Below are 24,240 nucleotides of genomic sequence, written 5' to 3'. Positions count from 1 at the left end.
TGTAGCCTATGCCTTCGGTATAGTCTAACTTCATGCTCTTCTCTAGAGTACAGGTAGTCAATGCTAATGGCTGAGTAATTAGGCGGCGTCGAAGATGCTTATACCAACCAGCTGAACAAACGGAAACCCAATCAGCATTGCCATCTAAGGAAGCGGGCATCCCTCAACATGATGTGTCATTACTGAGAAATAGCTTTCCGGTTGCCGTTCTTCTCGACCCGCTACTTTCCACCCACTGCGAGTTAACAATCCCTCGCCCTTGTATATCACTTTCTCCCACTGTTCACCACGTGCTAGGCGATCACATTCACAGAAGAGCTCTAGCTGATGAATATTTCCGTACTGTCCACCGATGGATGCCAGTCATCTCTCGGACACGCCTGTATGGGTCGCTCATGGATCCATCACATCACACTGATCCTGACGTGGCTATTGTTCTTCTAGGCATTAAGCTGATTACCAGTCGCCCGAAGAATCACAGTCTGTCTTCTGAACTTTATACTCTCGTGAAAGAGACCTTGTTGCACGCAGAGATGATGGGCTACGTTAGCATCCATACAATTCAATCAGCGATTTTAACCGCCGTGTATGAGATAGGGCACGCAATCTATCCTGCTGCTCTAACCACTATTTCATCATGTGCTCGTCACGCGGTTTCTTTGGGAATAACTCAGGCATATCCAGTTCAAGGGAGTAGGTGGATTGAGCAAGAGGAGCGGAATCGTATATGGTGGGCAATACTAATGTTAGATCGGTAAGCGACCCTACCGTTCCTTCACTAATTAAATAAGGGCTAACAATACAGTACTACGAATATGCCTCTAAATGGAAATCATTTGTGCACCCCAGATCCTGATACTGAATCACTTTTACCTGTGGACGATGATGATTGGGATCGAGGGGTAAGATTTTTGCACCACCATACAATCCAGACACTTAGCAGAAACTAATAACCACGTACATGCTCTTTAGGTGCTATCAATAGACATATATCGAACCTTGTCTTCTCCACCAACCTTGAAAACGGGTCGATTCGCACGCCTCGCTCAAGCCATCAATCTTCTAAGCCAAGTACTACGACAAATCCCAAACAAGGAGGACAAAATACAGCTTGATCCGAGCGATATGATGCCATTAGACCGGACTCTATTTGCACTCGGGCGTTTGATTGAAATTGAAGAAGCGCAGAGAGGCATGATATTCTGCTGTGGAATTGCTATTTGCTATAAGTCAATCTCACCGTGCCAGCTACAAAAGAAGACGAAGGCTGACAGGGAAAGAAGCGCGCTGTTGCTCATACACACGGTAGTCTTGGCCAATTCACTCAAGTCTTCGCCCAAGGAAAGCCAGGACACTTCCTATCTCTCACTTCAAGCAACGTTGGCAAACACTTTGCGTAATGCTCAGAGATTCCGCAGCGGTGAGTGGGGGACGCTCGACGACACTTCCCCCTTTGTGTTAGAGTGGATCTACCGGTCTGTCACGTCGTTGATGTCTCTCGGTCCCGAGGCGGAGTTTTGCGATACAAAACAGGGCATTGCTTCATTACGGGCGATTTTGGAAGTAATCGGCGAAAGATGGCGGGCTGCATGTGAGTTCTTCTTCTAAGAGCAATGATGGCTTCCTTCCACATCGTCCAGCGTTCTAATGCAACATTTCTTTTCTTAGCGGTCTATCTAAGACTCATAGAAACCAGGCAAGCTGTAGGAATGCGCTGATTACCGCTTCAGAGACCCCTATTGCTTCTATGAAACTGCCAAAAAAACTGGACTGGGCGAAGAGGCAATGCAAACAACATTACTTAATGGTCTCCGATGAGATTTGCTATTTCTGTAAGCATAGATGTATTGCTATAAATAAGTCACACAGAATTACCCGATTATACCGATCAATGTTGCATCAACTTGCAATTGTTTCCGTTGCGGAACAATTGCCTAGATTGCTCTCATCAGGTTGTACTGATTGCTTGCTAATAATATATCCTTGCGGCTATTTGTGGTTGTATATTCGCCCTCTCTTTCTAAGAATAATTGCCCACTTCCAGTATATCGTAAATATCCCGTATGCTCTATATCCACAAAGTTTCCCATCCAGTAATCATGAATCTGCAGCTGGTACCAATCATAACAGCTCTATCCCAAATTCTTTACGGGCATGGATCGCCACCCAGCACGACCCAATCAATAGCGACTTCTCCGTCTTGGTCAATAGTGTGGTCGGTTGGCGAAAGTATATCAAAGACAGCCGGAGAAAGGTCGAGAGCAAACTCTCCGAGAGTACCAGTGGCATTGGCATCATCAATAATAGCAATTACCGCAGCAGTCTGCTCTCTGGAAGAGATGAGGATCTGGCGGCCGCAGAATGATTTGTAGTTTGGTACGTCTGTGGAAATGGCGACAACAATAGCTGAAGGATCATATGTGTTGCCGCAAGCTGTGATTTGGTTCGGGTCTGTGCCGCGATCGTACCAAGTTGCTAATTGATTCTCATGATCGCCACAATAGTCTCGTTTTCCCAGGGGAATTGATGGCTTAGAAGTCCTTGTAGGCGTTGGTGTAGCTAGGGCTACGGATGCCAGTGCCGCGAAGAGAGAGAGTTGGAAAATCATGTTGTAATCCTAGTAGTCTGAGTGAATCGGTATTTAATGAAGGTTGAAGCTGCAAATATCTAATTCTGAATCTTATCAGGGGCTTTGAGAAGCTTTATATGCTCTTCATCGCCAAGAGATCTACGTCATATAGCCAGGTTATTACCGGTGAGGGTATTATGGCCTATAAGAATTTGCCTTGCGCAAGTACATAGGTGAAACAACTGGCATTCTAATTTTAGTTGACGAAAACACGACTACTATAATTATTGGCTGTTTCTCAGCGATTATATGCATGAATCGTGATGCATCTAAAGCAATACGAACCACTAACAGGCGATCTCGCTCCTATTGTTCTAGCCTCATATCCACGTGTAAGACGCGCTACTCTATTCTTAGTATGGCTCACTGTTGGCCAATAGTAAGGACAAACATATCTATTTTTAAGCATGCGCAGATTGCTTTCCTTGTTTTTACACTATTTGATTATTGCTTGTTTTTAAAAGGTGAAATAGGAAATGGTCCCCTAGTAAAAGCACTAGGACGTCACCGCGAAATCTGGAGACGAAACAATGAGACTTGGCAAGATAGAAACAGAGAATGCTCTGCACAATAGTTGCTTATTACACGAAGGAATATTTCCAATGAACTTGAAGGTATGTATTATCCTACAAACATAATTGTACGAATCAACCTTCAGATACAGGTAGACATGTATATCTTGACAAGTCATGCAACATTTGGTCAACACTGCTATTAGTCTGTATCAATAACATCTGAAATAATTCAATGCTATATTCACATCAAGAATCAATTATCTCGCCGTGTTAAACTATGACGGTTACCACTATATAAGTCAATCTTATGCCGAACAGTGAAAAGGTAAAGAGACCCGTCATTAGCTGAAGAGATTTATTTTAAAATGCTATCTTGGTAATATCATATGCTCTTAATTTTTCAGAGGTACAAGAGGGCTTGTTTTGTTGAACAGGCAATCTGGATCAAACTTATGTTTCAACATCTCTAATCGTTGCTGATTGACGCCAAATGGTTTTTTGTCGATAAGATCGCCAGCTGCAGCAAATTAGTAGCTATCTCACATACCAAGAATAATAGAACACTTACGCTCAATATAATTGGCATACTCCAATGCAGTCTTAGTAGTCTCCGGGGAATACTGGTTCTGATCGATGACGTGTTGTCGGCACTTGGTCTGAAAAGCTCGACCCCAACTCCTGTTTTCCATATCTTTCTGAGGATCTGACCATTCCAAACCGACAATGCCAGCTCTGTAGAGACCGCGATTGGCAAATGCCATTGATTCAATAGGAACGCTGTTGAGCTTAGTCGTGTCGTAGAACTCAATGCCCATAAACGTCTTGGCCAAATCGGGATTCTCCTTCATCTTTCGAGCGTACTCTTCAAATAATTCTTGTACGAATGCAGCATCCACGTCGTGTGAAAGAGTGAGTGCTTTGAGAGATTTGCGGCCTCCGTGAGCAGCCATCGGGTTCAACAGCCCATTGACAAGATTGTAGGGCATCATCTTGGCCATGTTGGCAACGGGCTCTAATTTGAGCAAGAAATCGAAACATTTCTCTGCGGCGGCTTGATCACCGTTATAAAACAGGTTGGTAACAATAACCGGGCCGGGCATTGTTGGCGGGCTCGCGAAGACGAGGATCGCTGAAGCCTTGGGGTCCGGATTCTTCATCTTGGCGTTGAGCGCATCGATAATGGCAATCAATTTGTCCGGGGTGAACACGTAGCCTCCAGCATACACTTCATTGGTCTGGTCATGCCCCTTAATCGTGAACTCGACGGCAACACCAAAGTTGTGGCCTGCACCACGGATCGCCCAGAATAAGTCGGCATTCTCTTTCTCTGAGGCATTCAAGAGGCTTCCGTCGGCGATGACAACCTTTGCTGCGACAAGATTGTCAACCACGGTGCCATATAAGCCGGTAAGCCAGCCAAGGCCGCCACCAAGAGTCAATCCGCCGATGCCAGTATGATTAACAGTGCCGCCGACTGTGGCAAGGCCCTTTTCAATTGCAGCGTTGTCCACATCTGCCCACAAAGCACCGCCTTGGGCAATGATCAATTTCGAGTCCTTGTCAACTGTGACATTGCGCATGCCGGAGAGATCAATGACAAGGCCACCTTCCGAAGAACTACAACCACCGGTAGAATGACCCCCTCCCCTCACGGCGATATCGATCTTGTTATCGGAGGCGAATTTCACTAGCTTGGATACTTCTTCGTATGTCACAGGGACAGCGACCACGCCCTATAGCGATGAGCTATTGTAGATTGACGTTGAGAAAAGGGCTACTTACAGCCTGTCTGATCGCGTTATCAGCCCACCTAGCGATCAACTTCTCATACTCTTGGCCATCTGCGCGGGTAAAAAGTTTAGTGGACGGATCTAACTGAGCGGCTAGATCCTTGACATGTTCTCCTGTGATAGGGAGTCTCATGTTGACTTATAATCTCGAGGTTTGGTATTAGTGATATAGAGATGAATATGAGAATGTTCAGTAACATTGATAAAAGGTAACGACGGAATTTATATGTGATTAGAATATAGGTACTCAATTGTAACACGGAGTACGGAGTAATAGCAACAAACATGCTTTTCGATACAAGCCACCTCTCTGACAGCACAAGCAAGCTCCAGCGATTCATACGTTGGTACTAGTGATAAGATCTTACGTCACATAAGCACACCGGCATATGATGTTGGATGCTCTACTCCGTAATTTGATTCCATTGTTCAGTTGCCTAGAGAGCTTGTCCACTTCCAAGTTAGTGGTGCTTTAGACGAGCAGACGAAGGAATAGTGTACCGAGATATGGGGCTGTGCTCACGTCTGGCCTAAATCCTAGACTATGGAAAGCATACTGAAGCGATGGTGCTAATCATTCTTACAAGCTGGAACCGCCTCAGCTAGTTCCAGTTATTCAAACAAGCTTGCTACACTAGCTTCAGCTGGTCGCATTAGCTTGCTATTCACGGTAAGTTTCCTAGGTGGCAGTAAGGAAGAAATGTCTTGGATTCTCGACGACGTTCCTTGGCGTAAGGCGAAAAACAAACATATGTATTCTTTGGGAGTAGTTCCAGCTCAACAGTACCTATACGTATGCTCACACGCGCGGCAAATGGAAGCGAACTAAGCATAAAGTCTGTCCACATTTGGGTAGTTGATAGTTAGTGGCGGATGACATATAACATCTCCGAATATCTGGGCTTACTCGACGAATTCCCATATCCTTTTCCATTTGGTGGTATTATAGAGTAGTCTTTCCACAACGATTTGTAAGACGATTGGAAGTAAAACCCCGTCGGCCGGGATTACTGCAGACCGACTACCCCGCATAGAATCTTAATATCTTATGGGCTGAGAGGTTATCAATCGTGTACTCGTATATCTCGATATATGCCGCTGTTTGATAGAAATCTTTGGCTTCCTTCCCACGGATACATTGCCTTGTAAGGCATTCTACTTGGATCACCTGCACGTAATACCGATAGTCTCGTTACACCTATGTAGCCTCTCTCATGCACATCTTTTCCGCAATTCCCGAGCTAGCCGCTCCTAACGATGCAGACGCGCATAAGCTTCGGTGTTGTTGTCTAGATCAGATATACGGACTTAGACGACAAATGGACGACAAACCAACGAAGGATCGAAGGATTTGTAATGAAGTAAGCCAAACCGGATTCATGTTAGAAATAAGCCAAAACCAAGCTCATAATGGAAGTAAGCCATAACCGAGCTCATATTGAGCTGTCACATTAGGCTGTCGCATTGGGTATGAATATGGGGTTCCGAATTGATAGTGTAGGGCTGAGGCGACGTACACCTTGATACTAAGCCGCGGTCGACTAAAGAACCGGCCCTGCATTTAGATTTGTAGGACGGTTTCTCTCTTCCTAGACAAGTATACAAGTCCTGTTAACTTCTCGAGGCAGCGGTACCCTATGCTAATTGCCAGCCATGAGTAACACACTCAAGCTGGACATTGGTGTTCTACTTCATTTGAAAAGAAGTATCCGCAACACTATTTCCTCTTGACAGCAAACTAGCCACTCTCGTATCTAGCTACAGTTTTACAGAATTGAATAGACTTCAATACGCTACATGTGCTTTTTCATGGAGCCAACGACACCAAAAATCGCACCTATCCACTACAACTTGTGCAACTCCAGCTGTCCACTCCATTGAATCAGAAAATGCTCACCGTCATTGGAGTCAATTTGTAGGGACTTTGTGAGCTTCCATTTACTCCTGTCAGTCTCACCGCGCCAACCAGGCGAAGTTCGGCACCTCAGCAATGCTCTCTACTAAGATTCGACCGGCGAATCTCGGCAAAAGCTAATCAAATATAAGCAGCCGATTCGGCGCCGGCCGCCGGAGCTTGCAATCAGCGTCTCTAATAAAACGTATGATGCATCGCAAAAGTGAAGATTCTCTAGTTGAGGTTTTCTCATCTTAGTATATAATTGCTCCATATACGTTTTCATCAAAATCTCATCGAGTTCTGCTATCCCGACCTGAAAACGACCAGCGACGCTTTCAGAACACCACAAACCGGCCATATCGATTTCACCCTCTTATAGCTTCACCTCCCCCACTAAGCTGCACAAAACGAAAGAAGACAAAGCGAAGAAAGCAATCAAATAAAATAAAATGAACTACGTCGAAATCACCGCCAGTTGGCTCTTCTCCAACGCCAAGGGCCGCGATGCCAAAGCCTTCACCAAAGGCCCCGCGTTCGCCTCCCACCCAGAGCCTACCATTCAAATCACCTCCCCAGACTGCGGCGAGAACGGCGCGACTCTCTCGCCCGAGTACATGTTTGGAGGAGAAGGCCGCTTCCCCGAGCTAAAGTGGGATTCGGTCGAGGGCGTCAAGCAGTGGCTGCTGATATCGGAAGATCCAGATGCGCCGCTACCAACGCCAATTTGCCATGGGTAAGTTGATTTCGAGGATGGGAATGCAACAACACGCGGGTGTATCTAACTTTGAGGTCGTCTGTGAAAAGGATATATCTTGGAATCGACAAGGACAAGCTATCTGTTACAAACAGTGACTTTAAGCAAGAAAACGAAAAGATGAGTAGATTAAACGGCGGGTTTTACTATGGCGTCAACCGTCGTAACAGCATCTACATCCCTCCCCGGCCTCTTCTCAATCACGGCATCCACAGATGTAAGCGTCTCCTTGTTTCATCCCACTATATATTTGCATTGCAGAAAAACAGAAATAAGCCGGTTAATTGACTGAACTGACAATCTCTTCCCTCGGCTCTTGCAGACTTCTTCGACATCATTGCTCTTAATGAGCCTCTGGATACAAACACCATCGCCTCAAAGCCCACGAGGGACCAAATCGCCAAAGAAATTAATGGCAAGGTGATAGCTTGGGGCCGTTGGATGGGCCAATGCGAGAGGAGGTGGAAATAAGCAACGGCTTCTAAATGGCGTTCTATTTCTATTGTTTCCCTTCTTCAGATCGATACCCTTGCAAATTTGACTGATGACGCTATATAATAACAGTTTTATCGCTCGGCCAATGTTTTATAAATAATAAAAAAGCAAAGTCAGACTTCACTCACTCTATCCGTCCAAAACTCCAAATGTTCAACCCGACCTTGACTCCCTTCTTCACAGGCAAGCCAGCATGCCAAGTCTCGTCATATCCCCTGCCATCTCGGGCGAAATTCTCCCAGTATACTGCATTGCCAGGAATAACTTTGAACGTAGTCCCTTTCTCTTCCCCTTCTCCCTCATCATTGCGTTTCTTTTGCTCTCCTTGGTCATCTCCATCTCCACCCTTTTCACTTTCGCACTCGATCAAATCACACCAATTTGACGCATTACTGTCGATTGTGGTTTCCAGCAGCGGAAACTCCGTTCCTCCACCTTCCAACTCATCAGCTGCATCAACCCAGGCCATGAAGCTGCTCACTCTACCCCATCCATCCGCATTGCCGCTCCAGTCGAAATGATGATTGTAGTGCCCGCCAGCGACGTATCGTTGCGTTCGCAGTCGCTCAATCCAAAGATCTCGCCGCCACCCTTGAAAGGCCATTGCGCGAGCCTCGATGCAGCGAACAATGTCTGTCCGGGGCAAGACCGCAACAGAAGAGTCTCGGACTGTAGTGTCACGATGCGTAGCGCTGGAGTCATGAGTGATGGTTGACGGCTCAAAAATAGGCTCGCTGCATTTCATGCATATACACTTGATTAGCACTCTCCAAACCTCTAATGTACTCCAACCCTCAAAAATACATTCAATCACAAAGAAAACGTAAAATCAAACAAGACAAAAATAAGAACAAGACAGCAATTGACATCTCAAGATTCGAAAACCTACCTAATCTCAAGCAAATGCTTCCTCTCGCTCTCACTCAAAAACCCCTCCAGATATACCACCAGCGGCTCCCTGCTCAAAATCCGCGCCCCGTACGCGTCAGCCGGGCAATTCGGCACCGTGGCATTCGGCCCATCAATCGCCAGCAGCGACTCGTTCAGCTGCGGCCTCGGCGACAGCGAATTCCTCGCGCGGGAGCTCTGCGGCAGGAAATACTGGGTGATGGGGTTGGCCACGAAAAGTAGGATTGCTAATAAGCCGACGATGTAGGCGAACATGATTTCGGTTTCTTCACTGTTTCGCTCCCCTTTTTCAGCTCAATTGAGTTGCTGCTAGATCAAGGAAAGTCGGTGTTGAAGGAGGACACAAGGAGCGATTGGAATAAGGGACGGAAGCCGGTTTTAACATGTGCCAATTGGTTTTGAGAATGAGGCCATGAACTTGGAGATGCGAATCTATCTTGAGCGATGTGGGGGCTCAGTTATATGGATATCAACCGACTTGTCACCTGACCGAGTTCTCAGCAAATGACTCTTGGCACCTTGTCCTTCGGTTGAAGAATTCAAACAGAAACGCCCATGAAACATTGATTAAAGCCGTTGGCATTGTTTTGCGTCAGTCAAAACCCCCCAAAAATCCTCACCCATCACCCCACGTATTCCCTATTCCGGCTCTTGGCCCACCGGCTATTGGCCGCAACAGCCGAGAACCTCTCATGTCATGGTGGCAGTGTAAGTGAGTAGTACGAGTTTTCATTGTTCATTTCTTGTGGCATTAATATCATTTAGTCTATAGATGTCTTTATATGCTGTTCCGTGTGTAAAAGAGAGGTGATGAGATCAACCAGTTTGATCCTGTTCCGGTCCTGTTCCGTCCTGTACTCCAAAGCGAAATGATTGTTTTTACAAGAGTTGCGTAACTTCTCACGCACGGGGTATCGTACACTGCCCTATCCTAACCGCAATGCGCCGAGAAGAGAAAAATATCCCTTGTCCACAGCCGCGTAATCAACCGCCCCTGAAAATATCTTTGAGATATGTCCCGCTATAATATGACGTATGTGTTTTTTTTCTCCGGGCACCAATCAATTTGTTGAGCCGGTATTCCAATTATTGTGCTCCCCATTTAATAACGCCCAGGGGTCGTTGCCGTCCCCTGAGTACTGCGCGATTGTCTCCGTAATATGGTTAAATAGCCCTTCTTCCGTGCTATGCCAAAGTGGCGTTGTAATGCGGCCTTGGAACTGTCGAAGATCGATCCGATTCTCCTCGGGAGTATTGCCAAGACCTAGGCTGGGTGAGGTGTGGCTGCTTGCTGAAAAAACTTCTGTAGCAGCTCCACGTTGTATTGGAGATGATGCTGATGAGTTAGTGCGGTCCGGGAGCACAAAGATCGGGTCCACGGTTTGGGTATTCATACTCATATCTATCTCTCCAGGAAATAGATTCCCACAAGCGTTATTCGCGGGGGTTTCCATGGCTCCCTTGCTGAGGGTGAAGCGAAACTCCTTTGCTGTCATCCCGGAGGACCGGTTGGCTGTCATATTGACTTCAGGGCCTGGGCTTACAGCCATCCGCTTCCTCTTATGGCTTGAAGGATCGTATGGTTTTGGAGCCACGTTTCGGGTAACTGCGCCGAGGATGGCATTGAAGCAATCTGTTGTATGGCTCAACTCTGGTTGGATGCCTGTCAGAGAGGCAAGTGGCTTATTCATTCTTAAGCCAGATGGCCTCCTGTGACCTTTTGGGCCGCCAAGAGGTAGTCTCCCAGGCAACGGTGAAGCCATCTCAGTGTGTTTCGAGATTGAACTCCGAGCAAGTCGGGGGATATTGGATGCTGGACCGCCAAAGAGATCGCGGTATTTTGACAGAGACGGAAGCCGAAGGCAGCCTGTCAGACCATTACGCTCAATATCGAGGCAAGCTTGTTGGAGAAAGGCGGTTGTAACCTGGTGCAGTCGACCGACGGCTTCCATTGCGTTTATAATAATCTCCAGGTTGGAAATGTCGATGGGAGTCACGCCGGAGATGGGGTCATCTTTGGCCAAATAGACATAGACCGTCGTAGCACAATACAGTGAGAGTGCACAAAGTTGCGTTTTCTGTTGCCACTGTTAGTTTGATGTCTAAGAATTAGGAGGAGAGAAGACAAAACATACAAATATTGAGGCCGTATGCGATGTCATCTTAATAATGCTGACAATTTCTTCAGCAGATGTCCTCAGCCTACATATGCTGTTCTGCTTGATAGAGTCGTCAAGTCCGAATTTCTCTACTGTCTCGATGGCAGCGTGATGTAGACATATTACAGACGCGTGCAAGTTCAGATTTGTATGCACGGCTGCTGGGTCTTGGGACCTCTGGGGTAGGCGAAACTTCTCGGGCAGGAACATGAAGAGGCTTGATAGCCTGTTGTCGAGATCGCGGTGGCGCTTCCAATAGGTGCCGTTCATCAAGTCCTCGGGGTGGTCAGAAGGTTTCGCTCCGTGAACGTGCCTCAAGATAGTCTTGAAGATTTCGCATATGACTATCGCGCCGGAGAAGCTCTCGAAAGGAGCTCCAGTAAACACCTCCTCCAAAAACACTGTCTTCTCTTCTCGTCCCGCCATGAATGCTTCCTCGGAAGATGGAAGGCGCGTCATTACATCTTCAGACTTGATCATATTAGCCCAGCCCGTTGCCATGTTTGCGTGAGCATCGATTGCAAATGCGCCCCAAAAGACCCTCCTGCGCTCTTCTAGCTCGGTCCAATTGGAAATGGGGCCAAGGGTTGGAGGGATATCGTCTCCTTCTCTATCAAGTCTGTCCAATCCCAGCATCTGAACAAGCCGGACATAGCGAGAAGCACTCATAGACGCTCGGGTGAAGAGCATGGCTTTCGCCTCGTAGCTGGCAATGATGGCCCATGCTTGGGCGTGATTTACCGTAACAAAGTGCTCGCCATCACTCTGTGCCGGTGAATTAGTATCAATACACAGAGAGTACCAGGTATATCAAGGGGGTAGAAAGGCAGACTCACCTTCATCTCATCTGCTTCCATGTACTGCCGCGCTCTTTTGTAGAAAGCTTCGGCATAGTGGTCATATTTGAGGTGTCCACTCGCAGATAACGCCCAAATTCCATACTGCAAACACATTGGCGGTTTCCTGGTTGGTGGTCCATAGAAAGCCTGGTAGTAGCGGCCTGAATGAATAATGGGGAGAAAGTGATAGTGGGTGGTGAAGTAGACGTTGTGTCTGCAACTGTTAGCATTGTCTCCTTACTAGACACTAATACAAAGCAGTGAGGTCTGTCATACAATTCTTCAATCATTTCAAAGGGAGGCAGAGCCTCGGACATGCCAAGGCCCATTAACTGGTTGTTCATGTTGAAGGCACTACCCTCTTGGCTAGTGAAGTTGGGAATGTCAAAGGACAAGGTTGGATCTGATGCGCTGCTTGAGGTGTTGGCATCTTGACTAATGTTGTCAGGGGCGAAATTGAAGTCGCCTAGGGAAATATCGGCATCATCCAATAGGATGGCTCCATCGTCATTGCCCTTGTTGACTTCTTTAAGATACTCTTCAACCTGAGCTGTGAGGGAGCAGATGAGCTTGTGGTCTGATACCCAATGCATATATAAAAATACAGGTGACTAGCAAAGATACCTACCCAGACGAGCTTCTAGCTCCTTGACGTTCCGCCGCTTGAAAGTCGGTTTCCTCCGTGACTCAGGATACACACATTCATTCTTGACCTTGACGCAGCGAGTGCAGGCGGGCTTCGTGCGATCACACTTGAGCTTTCTGGCCCGGCACGAGACACAGGCAAGGGGCTCCATCCCCTGCAAAGACGCCGCGGAGGCGTCGGGTTGAGCTTCAGTCGACGACATGACAGGCGAGAGGCGAAATCACATGCACAGGCGAAGTTGAGATTGTCCTGAATTCGACGTGACGAGACACCAGATGACAGCAGCCACCAGGGCCTCTATATAACAGCGCTGGTGCCCAGGCAGGATCCCGATGATGAAGATGCGACGCCGTACGATATCGATATGCCGGAGAGATTGATACGGGCAGCAAGCGTGAATGGCAGTCCAGCATCCAGGCTTACCAATTGCCAGGCTATGACACATCCGTACGCGAAGTCACGTTTTCAGCACTTGTCGGGGCCATGCCAATCTCCGGCACGATTTTGAGCCGAAGTCCGACCTCCGATATCCCGACACAACGGACTTTTCCAGCCGTAATTCCAGCTTGACGGGCAAACTGGCCAATCACGGGCTTCTAAACACTTCTTAACAAAGCAAAAGACGGCAGCATTTAAAGTTGGCTCTGGGGGTTGTTAATACCGATGGATGCGTCCTGGAGAGAATGATATCAAGCCACCGGCAGCCACGTTCATCAGATAACGGGCTCAGTCAGAACCATGGTTGCGACATACGATCCATCCGAAGCGAGTCGGCTATTCTACTCTACCTATTCTTTTGAAACGTGGCCAGATTGCTCTGTGAACTGCGTCACCTCAACGCGGCGCTTGCGTTCACGCCGCCGTCAATATTCAGCTAATCGCGCCGAACAGTCACAGGCAGGATCCTGCCGACGTCATCGCTCTCAGCTACAGGGCACTGACAGAAGCCGGTAGCCGCAAGAGGGCTGCAAACGTGCATGGACGAGCATGTTTGCTAAACGGCAATCAATCCCTAATTCCGTGTTAGGAAGAGGAATGTGTGTAGTCACCAACCCAAAAATGCATGAGTGACATGCGATAAATTTTAAAAATATGAGTCGTACGAGTACACGCATTGCCCAGATGTGCGATGAATAAGCGGTTTTCGTGGAAGCGACAGTAATCACGAGCAAAAATGAAGCGTTAAAACAAGCTTAATGCGGTATAGAGCAAAGTTTACTGAATTCTGCCAAAATAGATGATGAATAAGCCATCTAATTTTGTTAACTTGAGAGTAATCACCAGGGTACTAAACCGGCAAAACAAGTGTTTAATGGAGCAGGGGAAGAAGATACCTGATTACATAGAAACTCTTGTCGTTCCTGGACAGACGCACAACAAGGCATCACGTCGCGTTGTTGCCTGCAAATTAGCTGCAGAATTAAATATCACGCGCGTTAGGCTTGTTGTTAGAAGATAAATAAGATTACTCCTTACCGAGGTATTGGTTGTTTCAGGTCCGTTGCCCACGAGGTGTAGGGGCTGTATTTGTAAACAGTATTGATGTTATGGCTCAATAAACTGTGACGGCCATGGCTCAGCGAAGCATATGTTAAGTTCTTAAATTAAAAGGCAGAATCGAATAGATTACATCGAATGGACAATAGCCGGCCTAACGTATCTGCTCATCTGTTGACCGCGATAGATGATCACTGAGGTCCAAGCATAAATAGGACCAACCATTCATAACAAAACATTTGTACAGGAAACTTGCCTCGAGCAATTCAACAAAGATGTTGAAGTCATATTATTAAAAGGGTATTGTACCGAACTCAGCACCCGGTAATGTTGATATCTCGGCAATGAAGACAGTCGACTCTACAGTTCATTACCCCCTTGATACTCCGTCCATTCTTTCATTGGATCGCTTGCTCCCATAGTTAAAGGAGCAGCTATAATGAGATTTCCAGAAGTCGTACACGGTTGCTCTACCTATCTAATTTGCTTTTGATCTGTCTCAAAATATTCGTTTCTCACCACAGCGCGCCATTGTTGGTGGCGCCGCTAGACAGGATACGCCAGATTGTGAATCTGAACGAGATGCATAGCGGAAGCGATGTGATATCACATTCACATTCCAACCTTCCAACACAGCTCTCATAAATGTACATTGACCAAAGGTACATCCTTATTATACCACCGTGTGCGATGGCTGATTCCCCTGCCTTTCGAAGAGATCATAACTAACACAAAATCGACCATGGCGATGAGATGGATGACAAAACTGAAGACGGCGCAAAAATTATTCTGCAGCGAATAGGCATACGATCATTCACAATTCATTCAAGGACAACTCAAACTTTGCTTTGCCCTATTACTTCTTCACAGACACTTGGCCAATCAATCGGATCAGGCAAGCCACCTGGTTTGCAGAGTGAGAATCTCACCCATACATAAACACACAATCGCAGCCAATTTATAATGCGAGTGAAGAAACATACCTTCTCAATGTCAAATTTGACGTGATTGTATCACTTGAAATGGGCAAAAGTAAAGCGAATGGTAATAGGCATGAATCATCTTTTTTTGTCCCACACCTTGCGTTTCACGATTCACCAAACTGACTTACCATGAGTATCCCACCAGCGATATAGGTCATGTGAACATGGACGATGCATCCGTACATACCACTACACAAATGACTAGCCCTGCGATAGCAACTGCTGCCTAAGTTGAACCATTCCTTGGCCTGATAAGCCGCTCATTCGAGATAGAGTTCGATGTCTTTATTTTTATCTCGTAGTAATATGCTGCGGACGTATGAAACACGGTTAGTTAATGAGCTACTATTATTTCTCCTTTCTTCTGGCCTCAGGATGCATCTGCTTGCTCATCGAGCTGACCAAACCAAGCTGCTTTCATGACTCTCTGAAAACAGCACACCAACCCATCAAAAGTGTCAATTTAGATTATAAAACACATATCGGGCAATCGTTTTTGAGATCACAGAAACTCACCCCGGTATATTTAGGAACTGAGCTCTTATTAAAGGGCGCCCGTTCATTAATTTGTCATCGCGCAGGCATCGGTTCTCATATTTTCTCACCAGTGATCATGACATATGACATATGATTGAGATTTTCCACGTGATCATAAGCAGGGCATGCCTCACTGCGTTTCTGACCTGAATACAATAATTTGTTTGTTTGCTGGTGCTATCTTCAATCTCAGTAAAATAAATATGATCGCAATAAGTAATACAGGGTGCAATCAGCAGACATGGGAGTTGCAATGAATGCATGCAATGCATGCATTGATCATTCTACCTCACAATTTATACTCATAACTATATCTCGCCCATCTTGAAATTCACAGCCATTCACGATCAGCAGGCGTAATTTACGGCGCTTCCTTCGATCCAAGTGAAATCATTCCCAGATTCTATTCCATCACCTCCCCAAGTGAAATCTCATTGAGAGAAACGACTCATTTGACACAACCAGCTCAAGTCATAAATCTTTTTATATCAACTGACCATTTTTCGATTTTCACGACAGCTATCTTAAATACATATAACAGCCGTTGAGATGTGTATGATGAGAATCGCATACAGAACAACGCAAATGACACCACAAGACTTATACCCGAATAATGTTGTGAAATGAGTATAAATGCCACTCATGAATACGTCATTTAATCAGATTCTATTCAGAAAAGATTGTCAGATTCAATCTTCATGAAAGGTGTATCTAAAAAGATTGACTAGACAGGTACAATATACATGGTTAGAAAAATGAATTGGGAGATTCGGTGAACTCAATTATCGAGTGGCCACGTTGAGATTTGACGAGACAATTCGTATACATCGAAACGTAAACAATGATACACACTCACAGTCGTTACGCATCTTGTAATCATATGATTCACATGTATATCTTCTTCTTGATCAGGCAAATCACAGTAAAGTCGCCTCAAGTCAGTATCCATTTGAAAGGCAAAATCTTTATCCTTTTTTCCCCTTCAATTATATTGTTCATGAACTACTGAATATTGGCTTAGCCAATGAATTGCCATACAAATATCACACTACGCTTCATCGCCCTCAAAAGTTGTCTTCCCACTTTGAGGCACTCGGTTTTGAGCTGTTCCTGTCTCCTCTCACAAATTTTCTCAACCCCAGATAACTCAAGTCAACTTCCGAGCTACGTCTTGACACTTGACTCGCCGTCTGCCAACTCCATTCTTTCTCCACGTTTCGGAGGGTTCTGCATTCCCAAAAATTTTTACTGCTTACCTGTCAAAACTAGGCGAATCACTAGAAGCAACTTGATTTGCTTCCCTAGCTTCCATGGTGATGGAACGACACCTTCGCCACCTCCAGGGTCGCCACTGGGTATGTCTTCTTCCCCCGGGGTGGATTTGCTGATCATGTTTGTTTCGGGAAGACTTTCGAGAAAAATGTCAAAAATCATTCCGCCGTCGCATCGCTCGTATATCTCAGCTCACGCCCCCCGGGAGGACTCCGCGCCGTCAGTTTGCTAGATCCAACTTTAAAAAAAAATACATCTCAAGATCAGTCAGCTAGAGGTCGGATAATCCGTCCTCCAGGCAAACTAATCCATCACTGATTAGATCAAAGGACTACTCCGCACTTGTGACAGATAGTGCAAGTCTCGAAAGAAACTAGAGCCTGACCTAACTGTAGGATACTCCATATTTCATTTGTTCTTCGACTGGCTTTGTAGGACCCGTATTCCCGTAGCACGAAGCGCTTGCACTGACGCTAAATGACACCGATGATATGAGGGGCTTTCGGGGGGTCACCTTTGCTGAGGGGCGAAAAGGGGCTGCCTGACAAGGCTGATATAGCAGAGCAACAGAGGAGTTCATCTCGACAACAATGAATCCATCCATCAAGCGAGCTAGAGAGGAGTGGCGGACGCGGACCACGTCTGATATGAGTATATTGGCCGAGGTTATGGCGCCCATTTGCGCATTAGAACCCACATCCCGACAAATCTCGGGGCAATAGTCTAAATGAAGGGTGGACGCTCGTGTCATGTCAGTCGTACGCGTATGTCCCTGCCGTGCAAGCCATCCGAGAGAGAGGCGAAAGGATCTCCTTTAAACCCACTTTGTCATGTCATGGTAAGCCAGCCATGTGCGCCCGTCAGTGAAGTCTTTCTAGCACCTTGCTTAGAAACGTGTTCCCATCGGAAATTCCGTACCTGTCATGGCCGTCATAGAGCAATTGACTGGGGAAAGTCTATGGCTCCTTATGAAGAGGGATTGGAATACTTCATCTTCGTCAACCCCACCTTTATAACGGTCTAAGCAGTTCAGCTTCTGGAGAAAGACCAGAGGCCTAGATTGTCACAGGCACTCCATAAGAGCCCACAAGATGCTTCATGGAGGAGCAAGGACCCATTGACTTCCCCCCACGTTGGACCGTTTCGACAGTATACGCCCCGGTTTCGGGATCTTTTCAAGGATTCCGTTTGCAGTAACCTGTGCAGTAGCTGGCGGGGAATCGCAGGAGGTGCAGTTTGGTCTTTGCAAGTTGCTCCAGGCCCCACCTCGGGAGTGGTTTTGACAGCATCCCACCAGCAGTAGCCAGCATCAGTAGCCGGAGCAGTAGCCGGCAGTAGTAGGCAGCAGCCAGCAGCAGCAGCAGAAGCTGCATCAGCATGACCTGAGGATGAACGAGGGGGGAGACATAGCAGCATTGAGGACCTGCGATATCTAGACACAGCTCCGTGCTGCCGGCACGCCTTGGCAACCACCTGTCAGCGGGATCCGGCAGTGTCTTGTCATGTGTCGATATCATATCAGAAGGCATCGTGTGGATTCGAGATCTGGGCACGGTCCCCTCGAGGCTCGAGAGGGGGGAAAGAGTTTGCGAAGAGGCCCAGCCAGAAAGAGTCGAGCCAGCCAGAGCCGAGTCAAAGCACACGGGAAGCGACGGGCACAAAGTCAATTCGCTCGCAAGAGGCTGAAGAACGCAAGCCTCATTTCCCAAACAGGTTTCTGCACAAGGAGTGGCGAGGGATTGGCGGGCTAAGCCCAGTGCAGCCTGGAAAATCATGCTCATATACGAGAGAACGTAGTCAGCAGCTCGGACCGCATTTACCAGAGCGCCGTGCTTGTTCGGCGAAATGATCACCGAGCGGATCCCTGGGTACTGAGTACCAAGCTTTGCTGTCCGTCTTGGCTCTTGGGGGATGTACAGCTACTCGGCTCGCTTAGTCAAGAACAGGCAGGGATTGTCTCTCTTCTTTTTTTCTGCTCCATTCCGCTATCAATGCTATCCAGGCGAGGGTCCCGTGCAAAAGATGGTGATTTTTCGGTGCCATTACTCATGCACGGACAGTACTAACATCCAACATCCAACTTGCCGATATCCAATATATCCAAACCAAACCTCACATGCAGCTAAGCGGGCATCGACGCTTGTTCAATTGTTCGCCGAAAGGATGGCGTCTGCCTATCAGTTCCCCTTCCCCCCCTGCGGCCTGGCAATCGGCCTCCAACACGTGGATTCTTCTCTCACCGATGTTGCATCCGCTGTCTCTGGTGCATTCGCTTATGCCGATTGACCTCTGCAGACGGTGCCGTATCGAATCAGGCTTCGCTAGCCTCGCTCTAGCACACTTACATGCATAATGCGCGTATGTACAACGTGCATACATGCATAAGCTGCAACCACAACGGGGCGACTTTTGCAACGAGCCTCCACCATCAGCCGCACGAGGACCAGCAACAATTGGATCGACGTCCCCAAATCCCACTTCCCACTTCCCGGCCCTCGTCCCACACCCGCAGATGTCAAAACCATCCCAGCAAGCTAAAGATAGCCGCCTGGTTGGCCGGCTCGGGGAACCGGGATAAACTGCCCGCGCGCACACAGAGGCGCATCCAGCAGCCACCGCCGCATCAGGTCATCGAAGCAACGTCAAGGAGCCAGGCGAGAGGAGACAGAAAAAGAGAGGGTCAGCTCTTTCTTTGGTTCCTGTCCTGTCCCGTCGCCGTCTGTGTCCGCCTGTCAGTCAAAGTTGATGCCAGCCACACAGGGACAGGCACAAGACGAACGACGTATTTGTCATCCTACCCAGTTCGAGTCGTACTGCATGCTATGCTATACTACTCGAGTGTACCATGCCGTAAAACTTGCATCGGACAAAAGAAACGAGACGAGACGAGACGACATGATACTGGCGGCTCTTCGGAAGGATGCTAGTACGTGCTATACCTCTACCGTACTCGTACATATTTCCGTCAAGTCTTGTTTTGACACTTTTACCAACTCCCTGGTGCTGCATGACAAGGGTGCCAAACCCTGTGCTGTGGTGGGACAAGGATTGCAGACCCCTGCACCATCACATCAATCACACGCTTCCCAGAGCCATCTCATCAACCTTTATTCAGCTCCTCGCGTCATGTTCATACACGCCGTACGCACCAACAAGTTACAGACGGGGGGGAGACCTCACGAAATACGACTAAATCCGCGCAAGGATTCATCATGCCGTTAATATCCTTCACCTCCTATTCGTGCCGGCCACTTTAGTACACTTGCAGCGAGGCGAACGCTCGCTTCGCTCATGTTAGATTGACCATCGTCGACGAGTGCATGCGCTACGGCATACCAAGAATCGTCATGAGCATGGTTCTTGCGAAATGCCTCCAATGCTGTCTCGCCTGTCTGACTTCGCCTTGCATATTCATGTGCGCCCTAAACTCTATCACATTGCAACTCTGATATACGCGAGCTTAGAAAAGTGAGAAAGATGGAAAATTTTGTTTCAGCTGGCCCCAATCCTCATCGCATAACCCGAATCGAACACCCATGAATCTTGGGATCGCCAATCCAGGGCCTAGGGCAATGCACAAGGCTTTGCATAGACATAGCTTCGACGACTCCACCCGAGGACTGGTAAGTTCCGTGGCTGCTTTCGCTGAGTTGGAGGGGAAAATGGCAGCCCTGTGGCCAGTCAACCAAGGAACAACCCCTGGCCCTTTGGGGGGAACCTTCCACATCCGTCACCGTCTCCCGTGCTCGTGGTCCATACGCGATGCTGGTTCCTTGGTGTTTCAGTGCTGTGCATCTTGTGTCCTGTCAGTTGTCCACTACCCAAAAAACGGAGCATAAAGTCTTGTTTTTATTCTCTCGTACGAGAGACCGTCTCGCCAAACACAATAGCACGTTACATGCCATGGTTTGCCGAAACAAGTCCTAGCCTAGCACGCAAAATCTGATCATCGCCTTGCGTCTTCTGTCACTTTTTCCCCCTCACCCTCACCCTCACCCTCACCCTCATCTCCCAGCCGAACTATATGCAGCGGCCGCATACAAAAGTATCTCTTACACTATTGTTATTCACCAACTACCGCTGCCAAAGCTACGGAGCACCTCCCCGTATCACTTCCTCTCATATTAACCTTTGGATTAATTTTCACTACTGCACGAGAAGCTCCATCGGATTAGACTAGCAGGTCTGTCTGTTTTTTGATATCCTCGGTTAATGGCTTATTTGCATTGCCCGGCTGCCCGGCTCTCGCAAGGCAGTCCTTGATCCTAGCCGGATCGCTATACGAACTACGAGAAGGTCAGCCAGCAAGCTCTGGAAGATGTCACTTATACAGATTGAGCGCCAGGATCTGCTCAGCTGGCGGCTGGATTCCCAAAAATCCTAGCCAACGCTGCCAACCCAACATCCGAAAGACCGTGCCAAGCCGAGGGGGGTGTGGCGGTTCCAGGGTTGAATCTTCTTCCCTCTTCGGACACCTAACAGCAACCACAAGAGGGCGGTTATTCTCCAACAATTTCCTACTTGGTTTGCAGCAACGCATCATGCCCAGACAGCCAGACCGCCACATCGACGCTTTTGCTCCATTCTGGTCCTATCTCGCTGCTCGCCCAAGTTTTTCCAGACGCCTTGCGTCTCAACTTCTCGATGTGGCAGTGCGAGGCAATTTCCCCCATTGGCGCGCGTGCCCGCCGCGATGACCTCAGGCTTAAGCCACAACTCGCCTCTCTCCCCGTTTGACTTCTGACAGAGGTTATTTCTCTATGGAAAAAATGTATTTTCTTCCGCCAAGCGCTGTGGCAGCGACCGTGCCGTACCGGCAGGTACTTGGCTCATCACTCGTCAACGGCCATTGGCTAACCTTATACCGTAGTCGCAAGTCAGAGTTTGCTCTTTTCGTAGGTGAAACTCCTCTCCCGAGCTGAGGCGGCAGATTAGAGAGCCGTGAGATTAGAGAGAAGCCGTGTTGTAGTTTTTGTCATTCTATGGTTTCGCCTCCCGCCGAGAATTGTGCCTATCCACTCAACGACTTTTTCCTTTTCCCCTCCCTGTCAAGTAGCATCTTTAAACTTAAAACCTCAATTTACGACCCGGTGTAGTGTCCCGAGGATTCTCCGGTCCTTGCGACATCATCTCGGCGCATCTTGATACGTGTAAATGGAGTAGATGGCGCTTTATGCCCCCCAATCTGGATTGACTCCAGGACCACTTCTTGCGCGCCATACTTGTGGGAATCCATCGCCACAAGTTACTTGCGCCCTCCTCTGGCCAACAAGCCAGTTTCCCCGGATCTCTGTAGATCGTTGTAAAAGAGCCCACATTATACTACTGAGTTATTGAACGCCTCACTTATCATTGGGGGTCAAAATAGGCAAGATCGTACAGCTTCCACGAGGCGTAACAAAAGCGCAAATCATGATGAATTTCGTGATGTCATTTAGTAATTACTACTGAGTATTATCCTTATAGAAACTCCCTTTTGTAGTGATTCTCGCGCCCCAAACTCCGTACTAATACCTGTTATACCTGCTATACCCTGCCTATCCCTGTGTATACTCCCATTCCATGTATCCCGTTTTTTTAGTAATTCTTTTAAGTGGCTTTTTTCGTTATTCCCTTTTGGCCTTTAGACCCTCCGGGCTCATACACTGCCCCGCTTTAAGCTTCCGCCGCCCTGATGGCGCTGAAGAATCTCATCGCTCGAATGGGCGACCTCGCTCATAGGCGACGAGGCAACAGACGAGGGATCCGTAGATTTGCCCTCCCTGCTGGCAATGCCTCGCCCTGCAGCATCGGCCTCGTTCTTGAGCATGGTAGGTAGCTGGCGTCGCCTTGCGTTGATGAACCAATTGGAAATCTGATCTGCAAAGGGGCGTTAGCCTCCAACCTCGGATCGGCGATTAGAGTTGTCAGAATACTTACTCATCTGCAGTCCAGTCTGGCGCACCAGTTCCTGCTTCTCATCCTCTGTAGGGTACGGGTGCCCCAGGTGCGCAAGGAACCAGCTCCGTAGCTTATCAGTCGTCTCCTTGGGCAGGTTGCCACGGCGTTTTCGCTGTTTGCTCTCACCGGCCATGGCTCCCAACTCTCCATAGTGGCTTGTATGATTTGGTTCCATGTAGTGGGGATATACACCCGCTGAGTAGGGTGCTCGATCATAAGGTCGACTAGGGCTTGGAGGTTGTGACTGATAGTGGTTGTGAGTGTTGTAGTGGGTATAATCTTGGCTATACGTTCTCGGGTACTCTCGAGAGCTGCTCCGGGAGCTATCCAGGCTATTTCGAGACTCATTTTCGAAATTCATTGTTGTTCGCAAGCTTGGTAGAGGCATGTGTGGCCTTGACAAGTCTTGTACTTCCATTGGCGTAGGGAGAGAATAGGATGAACCAGGCGAGACTGTCGTTTCATGAGTAGGGTGCCATCTTTCCGAGGTCCTTGGTGCAGAAGGACTTTGGCGAGGAGAGATGGGGACTCGGTGTCTAGGGTTACGATGCACCCGTGGTACGTGTCTTTGGTGAGCCGCCTCCGCCTCTGCCTCGTCTTCATATCTTCTCCGTTTGTGAGGTGAGGCGTTAAAGTCGGGAGACCTGAACCGGAAATCACCGCTGCCAAAGCGTTGTGACCTATCATCATTCCCCCTTGAACTCAAGTCAAGGTCTGGAAAAACCTAATACAGATCAGTAAACATGTTTACACTCCCACGCAAGACAAGACTCTCTACCTGTTTGAGAGGAGGCAGCTGAATCGGCTGCCCGTCAGCGTCAGTCCGTGGTTGAAACATTTCCCAGTCCCGGGAATGTTCAGTATTGCGAGTCAAAGCCCAAGGTTGTGAAGTGAGAATAGTCATCTCGGACGATGCTGTTGACTGGGGCCTTGGTTGGGAACTCGGGGGCTCTATCCTAGAATAACGAGGGTCCATAAAGGTAGCCCTCTGGCAGAAAAGTAGAAGGTTCAAGTCGAGGGGCAATGGCTGATACGAGTTTCAGTGTCAGCGAATGGGCTGAACCCCTCCTTTTTATAGCATCACAAACTCACAAGTATATGCCCTGACGTTCGACTTGATTGCGGAGATAAGATCGAAGGCGTAGATAATGACGTTTGATCGATGGGGTATATCGTAACCTCTGCGCAGTGATGCAAAGCGAATCCAAGAATAAAAAAAGCCAGTTGATGTATTATAAGTCACAAGACCACAGTACTCCAGAAGGCAGTATCGTATCGTCGAGTCAACGGGTAGATGCACCAAGCTAGCCTGGTTGCCAAAAAAGGGAATTGTTGAGAAGCGTGGTCCAAAACGTATGGGTAGATATCAACAAATTAA

General features: G+C 47.8%; 6 protein-coding genes across 6 annotated transcripts; 1 reads left to right on the top strand and 5 right to left on the bottom strand.

Annotated features, from left to right (window-relative positions):
* Nucleotides 1-2,146: 2,146 nt before the first annotated feature.
* Nucleotides 2,147-2,608, bottom strand: T069G_06677 (uncharacterized protein; the record flags this gene model as incomplete). The annotated part of the gene is made up of 1 exon (XM_056173887.1): nucleotides 2,147-2,608. The coding sequence occupies one exon, from the start codon at nucleotides 2,606-2,608 to the stop codon at nucleotides 2,147-2,149; it is 462 nt and encodes a 153-aa protein (XP_056027466.1).
* Nucleotides 2,609-3,536: 928 nt separating this feature from the next.
* Nucleotides 3,537-5,067, bottom strand: T069G_06676 (FAD binding domain-containing protein; the record flags this gene model as incomplete). Its single annotated transcript, XM_056173886.1, has 4 exons — nucleotides 3,537-3,661; nucleotides 3,713-4,156; nucleotides 4,205-4,877; nucleotides 4,927-5,067. 4 exons carry the CDS (start codon nucleotides 5,065-5,067, stop codon nucleotides 3,537-3,539), a joined length of 1,383 nt encoding a protein of 460 aa, XP_056027465.1.
* Nucleotides 5,068-7,280: 2,213 nt separating this feature from the next.
* T069G_06675 (phosphatidylethanolamine-binding protein domain-containing protein) lies at nucleotides 7,281-8,056 on the top strand (the record flags this gene model as incomplete). Its single annotated transcript, XM_056173885.1, has 3 exons — nucleotides 7,281-7,564; nucleotides 7,636-7,802; nucleotides 7,908-8,056. 3 exons carry the CDS (start codon nucleotides 7,281-7,283, stop codon nucleotides 8,054-8,056), a joined length of 600 nt encoding a protein of 199 aa, XP_056027464.1.
* Nucleotides 8,057-8,204: 148 nt separating this feature from the next.
* T069G_06674 (2OG-Fe(II) oxygenase superfamily domain-containing protein) lies at nucleotides 8,205-9,244 on the bottom strand (the record flags this gene model as incomplete). The annotated part of the gene is made up of 3 exons (XM_056173884.1): nucleotides 8,205-8,371; nucleotides 8,435-8,814; nucleotides 8,970-9,244. The coding sequence occupies 3 exons, from the start codon at nucleotides 9,242-9,244 to the stop codon at nucleotides 8,205-8,207; spliced, it is 822 nt and encodes a 273-aa protein (XP_056027463.1).
* An 806-nt stretch (nucleotides 9,245-10,050) lies between these two features.
* On the bottom strand, nucleotides 10,051-12,835 carry T069G_06673 (fungal zn(2)-Cys(6) binuclear cluster domain-containing protein; the record flags this gene model as incomplete). The annotated part of the gene is made up of 6 exons (XM_056173883.1): nucleotides 10,051-10,802; nucleotides 10,866-11,067; nucleotides 11,125-11,913; nucleotides 11,985-12,201; nucleotides 12,264-12,537; nucleotides 12,616-12,835. 6 exons carry the CDS (start codon nucleotides 12,833-12,835, stop codon nucleotides 10,051-10,053), a joined length of 2,454 nt encoding a protein of 817 aa, XP_056027462.1.
* A 9,725-nt stretch (nucleotides 12,836-22,560) lies between these two features.
* T069G_06672 (homeobox KN domain-containing protein) lies at nucleotides 22,561-23,766 on the bottom strand (the record flags this gene model as incomplete). Its single annotated transcript, XM_056173882.1, has 5 exons — nucleotides 22,561-22,781; nucleotides 22,842-23,092; nucleotides 23,153-23,315; nucleotides 23,409-23,586; nucleotides 23,641-23,766. 5 exons carry the CDS (start codon nucleotides 23,764-23,766, stop codon nucleotides 22,561-22,563), a joined length of 939 nt encoding a protein of 312 aa, XP_056027461.1.
* Nucleotides 23,767-24,240: the final 474 nt, after the last annotated feature.

Source organism: Trichoderma breve, chromosome 4 (assembly GCF_028502605.1).
Source record: "Trichoderma breve strain T069 chromosome 4, whole genome shotgun sequence".
Lineage (NCBI taxonomy): Eukaryota > Fungi > Ascomycota > Sordariomycetes > Hypocreales > Hypocreaceae > Trichoderma > Trichoderma breve.
This window is presented reverse-complemented; position numbering and strand designations above follow the sequence as displayed.